At 38.5% G+C, this 19,659-nt stretch overlaps 1 protein-coding gene across 15 annotated transcripts in view; it reads left to right on the forward strand.

Annotated features, from left to right (window-relative positions):
- Window positions 1–19,659, forward strand: part of DOCK3 (dedicator of cytokinesis 3) — a 657,203-nt gene that overhangs the window by 576,731 nt on the left and 60,813 nt on the right. For all 15 annotated transcript variants that reach the window (XM_058288315.2, XM_058288314.1, XM_058288308.2 and 12 more), the window contains exons 28-32: window positions 11,314–11,408; window positions 13,117–13,192; window positions 13,562–13,662; window positions 13,932–13,990; window positions 16,126–16,274. In XM_058288315.2, coding sequence (XP_058144298.1) covers window positions 11,314–11,408; window positions 13,117–13,192; window positions 13,562–13,662; window positions 13,932–13,990; window positions 16,126–16,274 — 480 coding nt within the window. The remainder of the gene's footprint in view (window positions 1–11,313; window positions 11,409–13,116; window positions 13,193–13,561; window positions 13,663–13,931; window positions 13,991–16,125; window positions 16,275–19,659) is intronic.

Raw genomic sequence — 19,659 nt, forward strand, 5'->3', positions numbered from 1 at the left:
CTGTATTTTAATTCTTAGGTTTAAAACTATCATTTTATTTTCTTATTAATTGTATTTGCCTATTTTATTGGCTTCATTTTTTAAGAAGTTTTGAATCACAGAAGGGTTACAACTGGCAGGAGAGGATCATTGGTATGGAGTGTCAGTGATGGGGGATACATGGGAGAAAGTTCACCTGGACATAAGTAAAAGACATATAAATGTGTTCAAATTTTCATGGGGCATTGTCATAGTGGGTGGAGAGTCACACAATAACGAAAAGAATATCTAATACCCATCCTGGGGAGCTCTGCCACATTCTCTAGTGGAACATCAACAGTCCCCCAAGTACAGGGGCAATGACTAGTGAAGGAGGATGGTCCATGATGGGCCCTTGATATTGATGACTGTGCTTAGGAGTCTTTGCCCTTGAAATAGAAACTTAGCCTAGTATTGTAGGATGCCTAAGAGTTACGTACTGCGAGCCTCCTTGTTGCTCAGATGTATCCTCTCTCTATGCCAAACTCAGATATAAAAGCAATAACTTCCCACCAGCTTGGGACATGACTCCTGGAGATGAGCCTCCCTAGCACTGAGGCATTGCTACCAACTACCAACAAGCAATGAAACTGAGGGGGGGAAAGGCCTTGACCAAAAAGGGGAAAAGATAAAGACAAATCAGTTTATATGGCTATAAGACTTCAAAGTGAGTCAGGAGGTCATCCCAGAGCCCTTTAGCATGTCTCAACAGGATCTCATTGACAACCGGGGTAGATACTACCCCAAACAGCAGGGCTCCTGAGGGTTCTGGAGACATCCAGACTCTATTGTCAGGACAGATAGCTCAGGAATTTGATCCCTTGCCAGAGGGTCCTTCTTTGGGATTTATACTCCCCAGTGTGACAGAGTTAGACTCAGTAGTATTTTCCCTACAGATAGCTCTTTAGTCCTTCTATTTGAACCTATAATTAGTACTAAAGTTGATAGGTGAGCATCTAAGAGACTTAAATATTTGGGCTGTCCATGTGTGAGCCAGGCCCTGTATCTCAATGGAGTTGCAACACCTACTCTCTAGTTCATTAGACTCACCCAGGACAACTAACAAGGAGGAGATGATGGATAACCAACATACTAACAAACTGAGAGTGTCTATAACTGCAAGTAAGAGAGTCCCATCCATTGGCCTTAGGGGATTGAAGCCCCCTCTCCCCTCCAATTAAAGGTGGAGTGGGCATCACCATCCCGGAATCCTCAGGAATGGGGAATGAACTATGGACTTAAAGTAGACTTACTAGTATTCTTCTATAGAATTATTGTGATTCTAGCAGTGGAAGAAATATCATTGATGTGGAGGCAGTGGCTGCTGGAGGTTCTGAGGGTAGGGAGAGGGAAAAACAGGTATAATACAGGGGCATTTTGGGGACTTGAGAATTGTCCTGAATTATATTACAACAGATTCAGACCATTATATATCTGCCCGTAACTTACAGAACTGAGTAGGAGATAGTGTAAACTATGATGTAAACTATAATCCATGCTTAATGGCAATGCTTCAAAATTTGTCTATCAATTGCAATGAATGTCCCACACCAATGAAAGAACTTGCTAATGGGGGGAAATATGGAACATGTGGGGAACTTGGCATATGGGAATCCCCTATATATTCTCTCTAACATTTATGTAATCTAAGTTATCTTTTTAAAAATAAAAAAATCAAAAGACCAAAAAAAAAGTAATGTAAGAAAAAAAAATTCCATGTCAGATTTCTGACCTACCTAGCTATAAAATAATAAATTTGTATTGCTTTATAACAATAAATAAAATTTTAAAAACTAAAAACACTTAGAAAACTAGGAATTAAAGGAAACTTCCTCAAAAAAGAAGGTATATATGAAATACCCACACATAATATCATTCTTAAGGGTGAAAGACCGAAATCTTTACTCTAATATCAGGAACAATACAAGGATGTCCACTGTCACCACTGTTATTCAACATTGCACTGGAAGTTCTACCTTGAGAGAGCAATAATGCAAGAAAAGGAAATAAAATGAATCGAAATTGGAAAGAAAGAAGTAAAGCTTTTCCCTGTTTGCAGATGACATGGTCCTATATGCAGAAAATCCTGAAAAATCTGCAATAAAGCCCCTGAGCTAATAAAAGAATTCAACAAAGTGGCAGGGTACAAGATCAACATCCAAAAATCAAAAGTGTTTCTATACACCAGTAATGAACAATCTGAAGAAATCCAGAAAAAAATTCATTTACAATAACAACTAAAAGAACCAGATATCAAGGAGTAAATCTAACCAAGGATATAAAAGACTTGTACACAGAAAACCTCAAAAAAAAAAAAAAAAAAAATCAGTGAAAGAAATCAATGAAGACTTAAATAAATGGAAAGACATTCCGTGTTCATGAATTCAAAGACTAAATATTGTTTAGATGTCAGTTCTACCCAAAGCAACTTATAGATAAACACAGTCCCAATCAAAATTCCAACAACCTACTTTACAACAATGGAAAATCCAGTCAAATTTATTTCAAAGTGTAAGGGAGCCTGAATAGGTAAAGGAACCTTGAGGAAAATAAACAACCAAGTTGAAGGATTCAAACTTACTTCAAAGCCAAGGTAATCAAAACAGCATGGTACTGGCATAAAGGTAGACAAATAAGCAAATGGAATTGAATTGAGAATTCAGAAATCAACCTTCACATTTATGGCCCACTAATTTTTGACAAGGGTGCCAAGTACACACAAGTGGGGAACAGTAGTCTTTCAACGGATGATGAAGGGAAAATTGATAACCCATAGGCAAATAAATGAAAGTTGTTTCCTACCTTACACCATAAACAAAAATCAACTCAAAATGGATGAAAAACCTAAATATAAGAGCCAAAAGTATAAAACTTCTAGAAGAAAACATAGGGAAGCATCTTTGGGATCTTTTTTAGGCAATGATTTCTTAGACTTCACACCCAAAGCACAAGCAACAAAAAAGCAAAATTAGATAAGCGGAGCTTCACCAAAATTGAAAACTTTTGTTCATTAAAAAACTTTGTCATAGAAGTAAAATGACAACCTACAGAATGGGAAAAAATAATTGGAAACCAAATATCTGAAAAGTTTTTTATATCCAGAATATATTTTAACAGCAAAGAGATGACCCAGTTTAAAAAATGGCCAAAAGACTTGAATAGACTTTTTTCTAAAGACAATATACAAATGGTCAGAGTGCACATGAAAAGATGTTCAACATTATTAGCCATTTGTGAAATGCAAATCAAAACCACAATGAGATACCTTTTCATACCCACTAGAATGGCTAGCACTGAAGAAAAAAAAACCCAGAAAATTACAAGAGTTAAGATGCAGAGCAATAGGAACACTAATGCATTGTAGGTGGGAATGTAAAATGGTACAGCTGTTGTGAAAGACAGTTTAGTGGTTCCTCAGAAAGTTAAGAATAGAGTTATGATATAATCCAGCAGTTTCTCTGTTAGGTACATACTTCAAAGAATTGAAAGCAGAAATTAAAACAGATACTTAAAACTCCAGTGCTTATAGAGCATTATTTACAGTAGCCAAAAGATACTACAGTCCAAGCTTCTAAAAACAGATTAATGGATAAACAAAATGTGGTTTATATATACAATGGAATATTATTCACTCATGAAAAAGAAAGATATATATGACATGATGAACCTTGAAAACATTATGCTAAGTGAAATAAGCCAGACACAGAAGAACAAACATGTCATTCCACTTTTATGAAATATCTAGAATATGCAAATTCATAGAGATAGAAAGTAGAATAGTCGTTTCCAGGGGGTAGAAGATGGAGTGTTATGACTTAATGGGTACAGAGCTTGTGTTTGGGATCATTAAAATATTCTAGAACTCAATAGAGTAAAAGTTACACAACAATGTCAATATACTTAATGTTACTGAATTGTATTCTTAAAAAATGGTTATAATTTTTATGTTATATATATTTAGTCAGGATAAATTTTTTTTTTGAATGTATTCTGGACCTAAATGCAAGTGCTAAAGCTATAAACTTCTTCTTAGACGGAAGCAGGAATCTATCTTTGTGTACCTGAGTTTAGGCAGTGGCTTCTTTTTTTTTTTTTTTTAAGATTTATTTTTTTCATTTATTTCTCTCCCCTTCCCCCCAGTTGTCTGCTCTCTCTGTCCATTCTCTGTGTGTTCTTCTGCATCTGCTTGCATTATCCAGCAGCACTAGGAAACTACGTCTCTTTTTTGTTGCATCATCTTGCGTCAGCTCTCCGTATGTGCAGCACCACTAGTGGGCAGACTGCACTTTTTTCACATGGAGTGGCTCTCCTTGCGGGGTACACTCCTTGCGTGTGGGGCAACCCTATGCAGGGGCACTCCTGGCTGGCACAGCACTCCTTGTGCATGGCAGCACTGAATGTGGGCCAGCTTACCACACGGGTCAGGAGGCCCTGAGGATCAAACCCTGGACCCTCCATATGGTAGATAGACACTCTCAGCTGAGCCACATCTGTTTCCCAGGCAGTGGCTTCTTAAATATAACACCAAAAGCACAAGCAACCGGATAAAAAAGAAATTCTTCAAAGTTAAAAACCTTTGTGCTTTTAAAGGATATTATCAAGAAAGTCAAAAGGCAACCTATAGAATGGGAGAAGGTATTTGCTAATCATATATCTAATAAAGGACTTTCATCCAGAATATATAAAGAAATCTTATGACTGAAAAACAAAAAAACAACCAATTAAAAATGGTCAAAGGATATTACTAGACATTTCTCCAAAGAAGATATACAAATGGCCAATAAGAACATTAAAAAATGCTCATGAGACTTAAATCTTTAGGCTGTCCATGTGTCAGCTGGGCCCTGAATCTCAACAGAGTTTCAATGCTTATTCTCCAGTTCATTGGACTCACCCAGGACAACTAATAAGGAGATGATGATGAACAATGCCCATCCCATGGAACAGAGAGAGTCTGCAATTGCAAGCAAGATAGTACCATCCATCTGCCCCATGGAATCTAAGCCCCCTCTCAGTTAGAGCTGGAATGGGCATCACCATCCCAGAATCCTCAGGATTGGGGAATGAACAATGGGCTAGGGGAGACTTAACTGATATTCTATTGTAGACTTACTGTGATTCTAGCAAAGGAAGAACTTATTATCACTGATGTGGAGGCAGTGGCCCCTGGAGGTTCTGAGGGGAGGGAGAGGGAAAAACAGGTGTAATATGGGGGCATTTTAGGGACTTGGCAATGTCTCAAATGGCATTGCAATGACAGATACAGGCCATTATGTATCTTGCCATAACTTATAAATTCATGTGGGGAGAGCATGTAAACTACAGTGTAAATTCTATGCTTAGTGGCAGTGCTCCAAAATGTGTTCATCTATTTTAACAAATGTACCACACTAATGAAGGTGGTTGTTTTAATGTGGGAAAATGTGTGAGGGGGGTAGGGAGCGGGACATATGGGGATTCCCTATATTTTTCATGTAACATTTATGTAATCTATGTATCTTTTGAAAAAAAATAAAGTATATTTAAAAAAAGAAAAGATTCTCATGGAGAGTGGATGTAGCTCAGTGGTTGAGTGACTGCCTCCCATGTATGAAGTCCCAGCTTCAATCTTGGGCACCTTCATAAAAAAAAACAAAGATGTTCAACATGAATCATTAAGGAATTGCAAATCAAATCCACAATGCAATACTAGTTCATATTGGAATTGAGTTATTATCTTATAGACTGGCCCTGATAGTAATTCTTTAAATATTTGGTATAATTCACCAGTGAAGCCTTACATTACCAGGCTCTACTTTGAGGGAAACTTAAATTATTAATTTGCTCTCCTTACTTGTGAGATGTCTGTTCATATTTTCAAATTTGGGTGGGAGGGTCAAATTCAGTATTTTACCACAAATTAGATAACCTAAATGGACAAATTTTTAGAAAGATACATACAGTTGTTCATAGGATTCCCTTGTAATCCTTGTTAGTTCTGTAAGGTCAATAATGATGTCTTTTCTTTCTTCCCTAATTTTAGTAATATGAGTCTTCTTTTTACCTTGGTCATTTTAGCTGAAGGCTTTTCAAAGATCCAACTTTTGGTTTCATTGATTTCCCCTATTTTTCTATTCTCTATTCCATTTATTTCTGCTCTAATTCTTTCTGCTTGCTTTAGATTTAGTTTGTTATTTTTCTAGTTTCTTAAGGTGGAATATTAGCTCCTTGATTTGAGATTTCTTTCTTTTTACTATAAACATTTATAGTGGTAAGTTTCTCTCCAAGCACAGGTTTAGCTTCATTTCATCCTGCTTTCATTTGTCTCAAAGTATTTGCCACTTTCCCCGGTTTTCTTCTTTGATTCATTGGTTATTTGGAAATATGTTTTTTAATTCTATGTATTTCTCAATTCCCTAAGTTTTCTTCTATTACAGATTTCTAATTCCATTCCATTATGGTCAGACTTTGTATGATTTCAGTCCTTTTAACTTTATTTGTTTTATGGACTTATTGTTTATTCTAGAGAATGTTCTATGTGCATTTGAGAAGAATGTATAGTCTGCTGCTTTGGAGTAGAGTGTCATTTAGATGTCTGGTAGGTCTAGTTTTTAGTAATAGTTCAAGTTTTCTATTTTCTTGCTGACCTTGTGTCTGGTGGTTCTATTCATTATTGAATCTGGGGTTTCAAAGTCTTCACTTACCATGATTGAATTGTCTATTTCCTCTTCATTTCTGTCGGTTTTTGCTTCATGTTTTTTGAGACTCTTTTTAAGTGCATATGTGTATACAATTGTTATACATTTCAGATAAATTGACCCTTTTATCATTATGATAAGTCCTTATTTGAGAAGCGGATATGGCTAAAGCAGTTTGGTGCCCGCCTACCATATGGGAGGTCACAGGTTCAGTTCCCGGTGCCTCCTAAAGAAGATAAGCAAGACAGCAAGCTAACACGATGGGCTGGTGTGGTGAGCTGATGCAACAAGATGACGCAATGAAAAATAACCATGAGGAAACACAATGATTTTGTGTGATCTATTAACTTTAAAAAAAAAAGATAATTAAAAAGTTTAATTTAATTTAAATAAACCCATATTAAAAAAAAGAAACAATGAGAGACACAACAAGTGGGAGCAGAAATGGCTCAAGCCATTGGGCACCTCCCTCCCATGTGAAAGGTCCCAGGTTCAGTTCCCAGTGCCTCCTAAAAAGAAAATGAGCACACAACCAACAGGCACAGAGAGAGCAGATAGCGAGTGCAAAACAGTGAGGCAGGGGGAGAGAAATAAATCTCTATTTTTTAAAAAGGCTTATTTATCTCCAGTAGTAATTTTGTTATATAGTCTATCTTGTCTTATACTAGTAGAGCAACACTAGTTCTCTTTTGGATACAATTTGCAAGGTATATGTTTTTCCATCCTTTTATTTCAATGTATGGGACTTTGAATCAAAAGTATCTATCTTGAAGACAGCTTATAGTTATATTATGTTTTTTATCCATTCTTCCAGTCTCTCCCTTTTTACTGTTTAATCTATTTTCATTTAATTTAGATAATGATAAAGTAGAATTTATACTTGCCATTTTATTTTAAAATTTATCTTGTGTTTTCTTTGTTTCTCTATTTCTCCATTACTGCCTTCTTTTAAAGAAATATTTGTGTGTGCCATTTTAATTCCCTTGTTGCTTCCTTTACTATTTATATGTAAAATTAATTTTCTTAGTGATTTTTCCCTGGGAGTTACAATTAACATCTTACTGTAGGTGGCGGACTTGGCCCAGTGGTTAGGGCATCTGTCTACCACATGGGAGGTCCGCGTTTCAAACCCCAGGCCTCCTTGACCCGTGTGGAGCTGGCCCATGCGCAGTGCTGATGCGCACAAGGAGTGCCGTGCCACGCAGGGGTGTCTCCGCGTAGGGGAGCCCCACGCGCAAGGAGTGGGCCCCGTCAGGAGAGCCGCACAGCACAAAACAAAGTGCAGCCTGCCCAGGAATGGCACTGCCCACACGGAGAGCTGACACAACAAGATGACGCAACAAAAAGAAACACAAATTCCCGTGCTGCTGATGACAACAGAAGTGGACAAAGAAGATGCAGCAAATAGACACAGAGAACAGACAACTGGGGGTGCGGGAGGGGGAGAGAAATAAATAAATCTTTAAAAAAAACACATCTGATTGTGAAACAATCAAGTTCAGGTGAATACTAACTTCATTGCAATAATATACTAAAATTTTGCTCCAATGTAGATACATTCCCTTCTCCTTTCTCCTGTTATTGTCATTCAGATTGCATTTTATGATATAAGCTCATTGACACAGTTTTTTTTGTTTTTGTTTTTTTGTGTGTATTTTTTAGGAGGTACTCGGGATTGAATCCAGAACCTTGTACATGGGAAGCAGGTGCTTACTTAACCACTGAGCTATACCCCCTCCCTTTGACACAGTTTTATAATCACTGCTTTATGCAATTGTCTTTAAATTGGATAGGAGAAAGCAAGATCTACAATATACTGTCATTTATATTTACCTCTGTAGTCACGTTTCCTAGTGCTTTTTCCTTCTTCATGTGGAATCAAGTTACTCTGTTCTTTCATTTCAGCCTTAGCGACTCCCTTTGGTATTTCCTATTGGGCAGGTCTGTTAGTAACACATTCTCTCAGTTTTTGTTTCTCTGGCAATGTCTTAATTTTTCCTTCATTTTTGAATGATAGTTTTACTGGATATAGAATTCGTGGTTAACAAGTGTTTTGTTTTTCCCCAGCACTTTGAATATATCATCCCATTGCCTTTTTTTTTTTTAATTCTTTTTTTTTTGGTCTTTATTTTTTTAATGTTACATTAAAAAATATGAGGTCCCCATATACTCCCAACCCCCCTCATTCCACTCCTCCCCCCATAACAACAACCTCCATCATCATGAGACATTCATTGCACTTGGTGAATACATCTCTGAGCACCGCTGCGCCTCATGGTCAGTGGTCCACACCATAGCCCACTCTCTCCCACAGTCCACCCAGTGGACCATGGGAGGACATACAATGTCCGGTAACTGTCCTTGCAGCACCACCCAGGACAACTCCAAGTCCCGAAAACGCCCCCACATCACATATCTTCCTCCCACTCCCTACCCTCAGCAGCCACCATGGCCATTTTCTCCACACCAATGCCACATATTCTTCGATTACTAATCACAATAGTTCATGAATAGAATATCCTCTGTGTTTTCTGATAAGAAGTCAGCTCTTAATCTTATTGAGGATCATTTATACATGATAAGTCATTTTCCTCTTGCTGCTCTCAAGATTCTATCTTTGTTGTTTTTTTTGTTTTTGTTTTTGTTTTGTTTTTTGCTTTCAGCAGTTTATGTGTGGATTTCTTTGGATAAACTTCTTGGATGTGTAGATTATTTTTTCATCTAATTTGGGAAGTTTTTGACCATTATTTCTTTACATATTCTTTCTTCCCCTTTCTGTCACTCCTCTCTTTCTGATACTCCCATTAAGTGTATTTTTATACATTTTATCATGTCCCACAGATCTCTGAGACTTGGTTCATTTTTCCTCATTCTTTTTCTGTTTCTCAGATTCAATAATCTCATTTGGTCTTTCTTCAAAAAAATCTGCTCTTGAGCCCCTTTATCGAATTTTTCATTTCAGCCATTTTATTTGTCAGCTCTTGAATTTGTTTGATACTTTCTAAATATAATTTCTTTCTCTTTACTGATACTCTGTATTTGATGAGACATTGTTCTCATACTTTCCTTTAATTCTTTTGTCTGGTTCCCTTTAGTTCTTTGAACATCTTTAGGATGGCTAACTTAGAGTCTTTTCCTATTAAGTTCAACATTTTAGCTACCCTACTAAAAGTTTCACTAACAGCCTTTTTCCCTATATATGGGCCATACTTTCCTGTTTCTTCATGTCTTATAATTTTTTTGGTGTTGAAAACAGGACATTTTAAATAATATAAAGGGGCTATTCTGGAAATCATACTCCCCCTCTCCCGCCTCCTCATTGTTTAGTGACTTTCTCTAATGTCTGTGTTCTTTGTCATGTGCAGCCACTGAAATCTCAATTCATGTAGCTTAGTTGTCAGCTAATAGTTAGAGACTTCCTTAAATGCCTTGAATCAGTAAGTATCCCACACTTTACCAAGGGATCTTTGTGTGTTGGGGCTCATCTTCAGTGCTCTGGCAATTTACAAGTGGGCCTTTGCCTTCACTTTCTGTTTGCATAGATCCTCAAGGCCCTCCAGAGGTAAAAAATTAGTACTTCTCAGGTCTTTCCTGGGAATGCACACACAGTCCTTCACATTCATGTGGCCTTCCAGATACCCAGGAATAAGTGAAGATTTTCACAGCATCATATGGACATCTCGTTTTGCATTTTAAAACAAATTTTTTTTCACCACTCTTATTTGTCGTAACTGCTGTGGCTGCCTCAGGCAGCTTGTCTGTTAAACAATTATGACTGATTGTTTTCAACAAATGCCCTCAGGTTAGGGGGTTTTATCACTACAGGAACTCTGAATCAGGTTAAATAAAGACAGGCCCTGTGAATGAGACTTTCCTGAGGCTGTTCCAGTCGGGTCATATAATGACAGGTCTTTGGTGATGGGGCTTTGTGGGGAGCTCTAAAACCATTTTGTCTCCATTTGTGGCTGATTGGCTGCTGGTTTTCTTAGCTAACATGGTTCTATGGCTGATGGTTTTCCAGACTATCACAGAGCTAGGGAGAGAGTAGATGGGAATTGGGAATTGTGGCAAACCTTACTTTTACTGCTATGATTTAGCTTCTTTTCATGAATAAAAATTCCTTAGATTGTTGCAAACATTTGGTTAACTCCAGAGCTTTGACAGTTTTTGCCAGTCTTCTCATTGCGTCCATGGAGAAACAGATTTTCACAAGTCCTTACTCTGCTGTTCCAGAAGTGCTTCTCCTGTTAAATTGTGTTCTTAATATTCAAGAACACAGGTGCTTTCAATCAAGGACTCAAAAATCGTGCCCCAGAGAACAAGACCTGTGGACTCAGTTGTACACTGACGTTCCTAGTGCTCTGGACACTTTTCCATGTGGATACGGAGCATCCTCTGTTCTTCCCACTTAGGGGATGCTCCCATCTGGCCTATGAGAATGCTCAGAACTCACTCTAATGTAGCCTTCTAAGAGAGAAGCAGCTCATAGAGGGAACCAGAATCTAACCCACATTTCCCACCCAGTCTCATAGTCTGGAGTCCTGGAGGAGCTTGTTAAGGAAGTGTGTACTGAAGTGGTGATGGTGGTATTTCACATCAACTTTTCCTCTTGGATCAGGAGTTCCTGCTGAAGATTTTCTGTGTGTTCCGAAACCTGATGAAGATGAGTGTCTTCCCTCGGGACTGGATGGTGATGAGGCTGCTCACGAGCAAGTGAGTTTGGAAGGGCCCTGATCCTGTATCCAAAGAGCTGTTCTCAGACCAATGAGAGTGTGTGTTTATATGAGATAGAGAGCAAGGCAGAGATGAAGGCCAAAGCCGTGGGACATAGAAGAGAGGGTGGATGTGAAAAGTGGAGGCACAATTAGCAGGACTTGGCTAGTGACCATTAAGTATGAGAAGAAAGACTCAAAGATAATTCAAATATGGAGACAAAGCACCTGGCATATGATGGTGCTTTTACTAACACCTTACTAATGTTAGTAAGGAAATGTTAAGGATGTAAAATAAAATACCCAGAGAAGGAGGCCTTGAGTAATACCTGCTCAGTGAACCATTGGCCTCTGCTCCTTTGTAGCTTCAGGCAATCTTCCAAGCCCTATTATCAGTTCAATTTGTGTTGTCCTACACACAGTGCTTGCCCCTACAGCTAGTGCTAATTACCCACCTGAGGCCTGGCTATCAGAGCTCTGACCACTTCTGACTCTGATCACAGAATTTACTGTAAGACCTGACCCCCAGCCTGCCTGCCTCATTCATATTTCCAGCCCTTGTTTCCTTTTGGCAAACCAGACAAGTGATGCAGGTGGTAAGTAACTGGTTCATCTGGTCTCTCTCCACTCAGGAGAAGTCTACTTGGCCTCTACTTTCACCCAGTGCTTACCCCTGCTGATCTGCCTTTTATGTTAGCATTATACAGAATGTAGTGAAATTATTTATGTTAGTAAGGTATTTGTCATGGTCTTTCCACTTTGCATCTTTTATAGGTCTCTCTCTCTTTTTTTCAAAAATGCATATGTTTTGTACAGAACCGAAAAAAAGTTGTAAACAAAGTTGCACAGATATTTCCTCAAGTGGGTTCTCCATTTGAATCTCTCATTTCTATCTCTCAGGTCCACTCAGAACCTGTCCTGAAGGAGCAGCCTCTTCTATTAAGGCTCTTACCCTTAAAATTTTTCATCCTGATAATATACTGTTTTTGCCTTGACTCTATCCTACACCAAAGCCCAATTGGCCACTGTTAGTGTTAACACTGTTAATCCCCTTTGCCAGGCAACCAAGACACTATGTAATCAAGCCCTCACCTGCTTGCCCCATTTCATTTCTTCTCCACCTTAACCCATGTCATAGATCCAATATGTCAACCTCCCAAATGTTCCAAATATGTTCCAAGGCTAAAACAGAGTGAATATTCTAGACCAAGGGCTGAGACCACATAACTTATTGATGAAAATAGAGGCACATCACAAAAGCACGGCTTTAATAACTATAACCCTATTATCAAATGAACTACTAAAATTATGTTTTAAGTACTACATTGTGATCATAATATGTATTGATTTCCCAAAGATCTTCAAAATATTAAAATCACTCAAACAGGAAGAAACTTTAGAGAATCATTGAATCCATTTATAGGCAGAGAAAATGAGTCCCAGATGAAAAAATACCAAGGCTAGGTAATGGTTATGCTAGATCTAGAATGCACTGATGCCCCATGCTGTCACACCAACTATAGGGCATTTCTCCAAGACTTGTTTTCTGTAGAATTTGTGCCATCAGTCTCCTTTATAGTCACATCTTGTATGACATGTATGGCAGTAAGGTATACATGAGAAGTTTGCCCATAGACCATAAACAACTGATTCTTATCTGTTGGATGCTATTCTTTTAACACTGCCAATGTCTTGTTTCCTTATTGCAGTATTATAGTCACTACTGTCCAGTACCTATCCTCTGCACTGCACAAGAATTTCACAGAGACAGACTTTGACTTTAAGGTAAGAATTCCAGAAATCTCTCACTATCTTTGTAGTAACTGTAGCCAAAACCCAAGCTCATTGGTTTTTGTATTAATTTATTTATAGTATCAAACAGCTTCCAAGCCTGATGGTAATTAGTATATGACCTAAAATCTCCTCTGTTGGAGGTGTTGTGAGCCAGACAGCCATAAGTTTGCTTTCTAACCCAAAGTTAACAGTACTGGCTTCAGAGGAGTCCAAATAAGGGCGGGGAATGTTCCATTGATATGGGGGGAGAAAACTAGGATATTAAGATTACAAAATGGAATCTCTGCTATTTGCATATATTTAGGAATTCTCCCTGCAAGATTTAGGACTCAGGATATCACGTTTCTTCTCTTTTTCTAGGTGTGGAATTCTTATTTTAGCCTAGCAGTTCTGTTCATAAATCAACCAAGCCTCCAGCTAGAAATTATCACTTCAGCCAAGAAGAAGAAGATTCTAGATAAGTAAGACAGATGTCTCCTATTCATCTCCCGATCACATGATCAGTTGGAATTATGTTTCCAGGAGAAGCTCCTTCAGCAGGTCACAGTGTTTTTACCAGGGTAGCTTCCCAATGGGCTGAATTTGTGAGTTTAATTGAGAGCCAAATGACTTAGCATTTTCAGAAGCATTAGAAACAAAGAGTACTGAAGCACTGGTCTTATTGGGTTTGCAGCTCCATCTTCCTGAACCTTCTCCCACTAACAGCTGTCTCCTGTGTTACTATTCCCAGGTATGGGGACATGCGTGTAATGATGGCTTATGAACTGTTCAGCATGTGGCAAAATTTGGGTAGGTCTTTTCTCCCTATTCTCCCCTTCTACATATTGCATAACTAAATAAAAAGAGACAAGACTGGTAACTTTCCCCAGGTTTTATGAATGTCAACTCAGACCCAAGAGAATTTGACATATCTTTAACTTAACACCTCAGGTAGATGGCATAGCAGATATGCACAAAGTCCTTGGCAGGGAAGATTTGGCCGAGAAAGAAGGTCCCAGCAACACATATGCATATTCCCTTTTCCAAGAAATAAAGTTGAAATGAAAAATAGAAGAGGAAAGCTCTAGTACAGTAGTTTTTCCCAATTTGAGAATCCATGCCTATGAGATCCTCTGTGCTCTTTGTATCCCAGGTTGAGTGTTGCAGGTTCAGAGGAGTAGATCTTGGAGATACCTAGCACATATGCAAGGATAGAAATTCATTTTAATAAAGATTTAAACAATTCTTGGGTCTCTGGTATTCAAGATTCCAGGTCAGGTGCCTGACACTGTTTTCATAAGGGAACACATCTGAAGGGAATGTAGCCTCTGCATGAGATTGATTTTGGCTTCCCTTTGCACAGATTCTCTTCACAATTTCTCTAATATCCACTGCCTTGGATGCATAATGTTAGGGCAGTGTTTTTTTATTGTTGTTTTTTTTTTTAAAGAATCTTTGGGCTTCCCTAAGTGGGCCATCCTATGGTATTATAGTGTTCTGAGTGATCTATCACAATGCTGGAGAAGCTGTTGATACTATTCCCAGTGAAGTCTGCCTTCAGCTGAGCACATGCCTCTAAAGCCTTCGGAGTTATGATCATAAAATCTTATAGTCCTCTGGTAACCATCCCAGCCACCAATCCTAAAAGTAGCAAGCAAGATGTGAAGCATCCCTGCCAGCACTAAGGCCCTCTGTCCTTGAGTGTAGATGCATCTTCCCAAACATGCTTTCCAGCTTCAGTACACTTATTCGCAGCATCCACCTGAGTTTTGGTATGGGTTTTAACCCTGAAGTTGAGTCTTAAATTCCCAGGAATGAACGATATTAGTAACTGTACCTGGTACCACAATTGAAATATGCAGAATCAACCTCAGGGCTAATATTGGCTCCTTAGATAAGCTTTTAAAATGTAAGAAATAAAAAATAAAAAAGATGACCCAATTTGTCTGATAAAGCCAAATTGTTTTATCAATTGTTTTATCCATTTTTTTTTTTATCCTACCTCATTGTTTGTGGTGTGAATGAGAACTGATTTTACTTAGCTATAACAATCATTGTTCAGGCCCACATTTAATTTCTTTCTTAGTCTCTGAAGGACTGAAAGTAGAGCTCTAGAAAATGGTCCACTCGGTTTCACCATTGCAAGGAAGATGAAAGTCTTGTCCCACAGTCCTCAGGGCTGGCCCTAGCTTCTGGGAACATGTCCCAGATGGTAGGCCAGTCAGAAGAAAACCCATTTCACACAGTTCCCATGTAAAGACCTCACTAAGGAAGCTGTGAAATGAGTTGATCTGAGTATATGTAATGCTCCCATCAGAAATGTAATGTGGAGATGTGATGAGGCAATCAGAGAAAATCTCTTAAGCTTGCCTGTCGGGTGGGACTGTCCAAGAGGTTCCTGCTATCTCCAGAGAGGACTTTTTGGACATGTGTAAGAGCAGGCAGTGAAGAGGCCCAGGGACTCCAGACCTTTGGTGGGTGGACAGGGACTGGTCATATTCTCATCACTTAAATACCTCTGGACTAGAGGCCCAAGGGATAGTGCATTATGTTTAAAATGAAATACATAGATTTTCTTTGTTAAGTAAAGACCATCGAAAACAATCATAAGACATTTTGTCTAAAAATAGACATTCTGTCTAGAGAAGAACTCTGTTCCTTAACTTCAGAGAGAATTTCAGGTAGTTTTTGAACATACCCGGAAGTTCTTTGGAAAGGCAATTTTGTGCCTGTTGAACATTTGCTTTAATTGGGATGGGCCAATTTCATTTTAGATTGAAATCTAAAAAGCTGAGAAAGAGTATCTTAGAAAGCCATAGGGAAGAGTTTGCTTTGCACTTAGAAGCTTCCAGTGTAGATGATACTACATGCTGTGGCCCAACTTGGGAAGCTTCCGTGGAAGGAAAAGCAGGCATGAACTCTGTCTGTTGGGTTTTGTTGTTCAGGTGAACATAAGATCCACTTCATTCCGGGAATGATTGGTCCTTTTCTGGGTGTGACGCTGGTCCCACAGCCAGAAGTACGGAATATAATGATCCCCATCTTTCATGACATGATGGACTGGGAGCAGAGGAAAAATGGCAACTTCAAACAGGTGAGACAACACCTGAGAGTGTTCAGGGTGCTCTCCTCTGGGGTGGACCCCTCTTGCTTAGGCAGGTGGTCCTTGTGGCCAGGCCATGCTTCTACTGAAAGTGGGCTGTAGTTTGACCATCCTGAATTCTGTTCTAGGATCTTCCCTGACTTGCTGGCAGAATTTATTTCTAAGCTTTCTTTGTGAAGGCCAGTAAAGAATCAGAGAAAAGGAATGTACTATATAAAAAGAACTTTATGATCAAGGAGAAAGTTGCTGGAATTGTAATCTCCAAGCTTCATTCAGGAGAGGGCCTCATGGGCTTGTTGTCCTTCCTCTCCTTTGGGTCCCTACAGTGTGGTCCACGCAGTTCTAGGGCTGGAAGAAGATATTTGTAAAAGACATATCTGGGTAAAGGGTTTGTACCCAAAATATACAAAAGAACTCTTAAACTCAACAATAAGAAAACAAACAACCCAAATAAAATAAAAAGTAGGCCTTTTTAATTGGGTTGAGTGCCTGCTTTGCATGTACAAGGTCATGGGTTCAATCTCCAGTACCTAAAAAAAAAAATAAGCAAAAGTTCTTAATATACATCTCACCAAAGAAAATATGCAGATGGCAAATAGGCATATGAAAATATACTCAACATTATATGTGATTAGAAAATTGCAAATTAAAATGAGATATCACTAGATAAATGTTAGAATGGATATCCAAAATAGTGACATCACCAAATGCTGGTGAGGATGTGGAGAAACAGGAATTTTCATTCATTGCTGGTGGAAATGCAAAATGATACAGCCACTTTGGAAGAAAATTTCACAGCCTCACCATACAATCCAGCATTTACACTCCTACACATGAGTTGAAAACTTAAGTTCACACAAAAGCCTACACACGAATATTTATAGATCAAATTGGGAAGAATTGACATCTTAACAATATTGAGTCTTTTAGTCCATAAAGACAGTCTGTCCCCCCATTTATTTATTCTTTAAATTCTTTCATTATTGTTTTGTAGTTTCAGCATATAGAATGTACACATATGTTGTTAAATTTATGTGTAAGTATTTCCTGTTTTTAGGATTATTATAAATGATTGTTTTTTTAAATTTTGTTTTCCAGTGGTTCAGTACTAAGATATAGGAATGTAATTGATTTTGTATATTAACCTTGTATATTGCATCCTTGCTAAAATCACTTATTAGTTCTATGGCTTCTTTGTAGATTTCTTTGTGTTTTCTCTTTAAACATTCATGTCATCTACAAATAGAGACAGTTTTATTTCTTCCTTTCTAATTTGTATAACTCTAATTTATTTTTCTCGCCTTATTGCATTGGTTAGGACCTCTGGTATAATGTTAAATAAGAGAGATGAGAGTGAACATCCTTGATCTTCATCTTAGGAAGAGAGCATTTGCCTTTCTTAATTAGGTGGGATACTAGCTCTAGGTTTTTTTATAGATACTCTTTATCATGGTAAATAATATTTAAGGTATAGAATTCGTTTTTGTAGTGGACACCTCCATTACTTCAGGAAATACTTCAAACAGAAAATAACTGTTGCTTTTCTGTGTTGTTACAGTCTGTGCCTTCTAATTATGCAAAGTGCACAATTGAGAGAGCCCAACAATCAAGAAGTGGGTGACATTGCAGAACTCTACCATAGGTCATCTGAGTCTACTAAAAGAGGGACTAGGCCATATCCCAACATCACTAACACTGAATAAGAGTTTTAGCTTTGTCTAACACTAAGCTGGAGCTTGTTTTTTCTTATACTTCAACATTCAATTGATGAGATGTGTTCTTTCCCCCAGTCAGACTGCCATGAATAATTAATATCCAACAAACCAAGTAAACCTTAGATTGTGCCTGGTTAGAAAAATCTTTACTGCTGCTTCCCTTCACCATCAAATATTTTTAAAGAGTAGTCTACTCTTTTCATCTCGGCATGTCCACTTCCCACCCTTCCATCAGTTCAATCTGGTCTACCTTCCATACTCATATCTGTTGAAACTGCACTCCTGAAGGTCACCCATAACTTTCTAACCACCAAAATCCAATAACTTTTCTGTGTTGATCCTAGTTGTGCTTTCCAAAATGTGTCTCTATTAACCTACCACTCTACTTCATACCATGTACTAAATATACTTTTCCTTACTCTAAAATTAATATTTATTTAATGTAGAAAAACCAAAATGCAAATAAGCTATAATGAAAAAATTTAACCCATAATCCTACCATTGTTAAAAACTTGGGAGGTAGAGTCTTCATGTCAATTAATGTTCCTCTACAGCATGTTTAGAGGTTCAGATGGTATTATATTGTATGGCTAGACTACAGTGTGTTTTGTCATACTTCTAGTTTTGGACATTTAAGTTCCTTCCAAATTTTTGTTCTTAATATCCATATCCATAACAGATCCATTCCTGAATTTTTTTCTTAGGTGAATTTCTTAACCCGTAATTGCTGGATCAAAGAACAAACACATTTGTCAAAATTCTGACATCCATCAACCCCAGGCTATTCTCCATGTGCTTGTCCCATCCAAACACTGACCACATTGAGCTGTGTCCCTGCCCCCACTACCAGATGATGACTTCTCTGGGATGGGACAGTTTCTTGTACTTTTGTTTTTCAAAGTTCTACATGGTACCTGGAACATAGTGGGCTCCTGGAGATGAAAATCAATACTAACGTTAATTTAGCATTTCCCAAGAGCCAAGACACAGTGACACTAGAGGGGAATATTATTACAGTTTCAATTTTGCAAATGAGGAAACTTAGGCTTAGAGAGGTAAATATATTGCCCAGAAGTAGGCAGCTGGTTATGTCACAGGACAAATATTTGTTGAATAGTAATCTTTCTTCATCGGTAATGCAGGGATGATGAAGTAATATCCCCATATCCTTCCATCATAAGCTCCTTTGACTAATGCAGAGGTTCCTTATACTTGAGCAGGCATCAGAACCACCTGATGAGGAAAGCAGACTTGGCCCAATGGATAAGGTGTCCACCTACCACACGGGAGGTCCACGGTTCAAACCTCGGACCTCCTTGACCTGTGTGGTGCTGGCCCATGCGCAGTGCTGATGCACACAAGGAGTACCCTGACACGCAGGGGTGTCCCCCGCCTAGGGGAGCCCCATGCACAAGGAGTGCACCCCGTAAGGAGAGCCGCCCAGTGCAAAAGAAAGTGCAGCCTGCCCAAGAATGGCGCCGCACACACAGAGAGCTGACACAACAAGATGACGCAACAAAAAGAAACACAGATTCCCGGTACCACTGATAAGGATAGAAGCAGTCACAGAAGAACACACAACGAATGGACATAGAGAGCAGACAACTAGGGGGGTGGGGAGGGGAAGAGGAGAAAAATAAATTTAAAAATATTAAAAAAAG

The sequence above is a fragment of the Dasypus novemcinctus genome, chromosome 26 (genome assembly GCF_030445035.2).
Source record: "Dasypus novemcinctus isolate mDasNov1 chromosome 26, mDasNov1.1.hap2, whole genome shotgun sequence".
Classification (NCBI taxonomy): domain Eukaryota; kingdom Metazoa; phylum Chordata; class Mammalia; order Cingulata; family Dasypodidae; genus Dasypus; species Dasypus novemcinctus.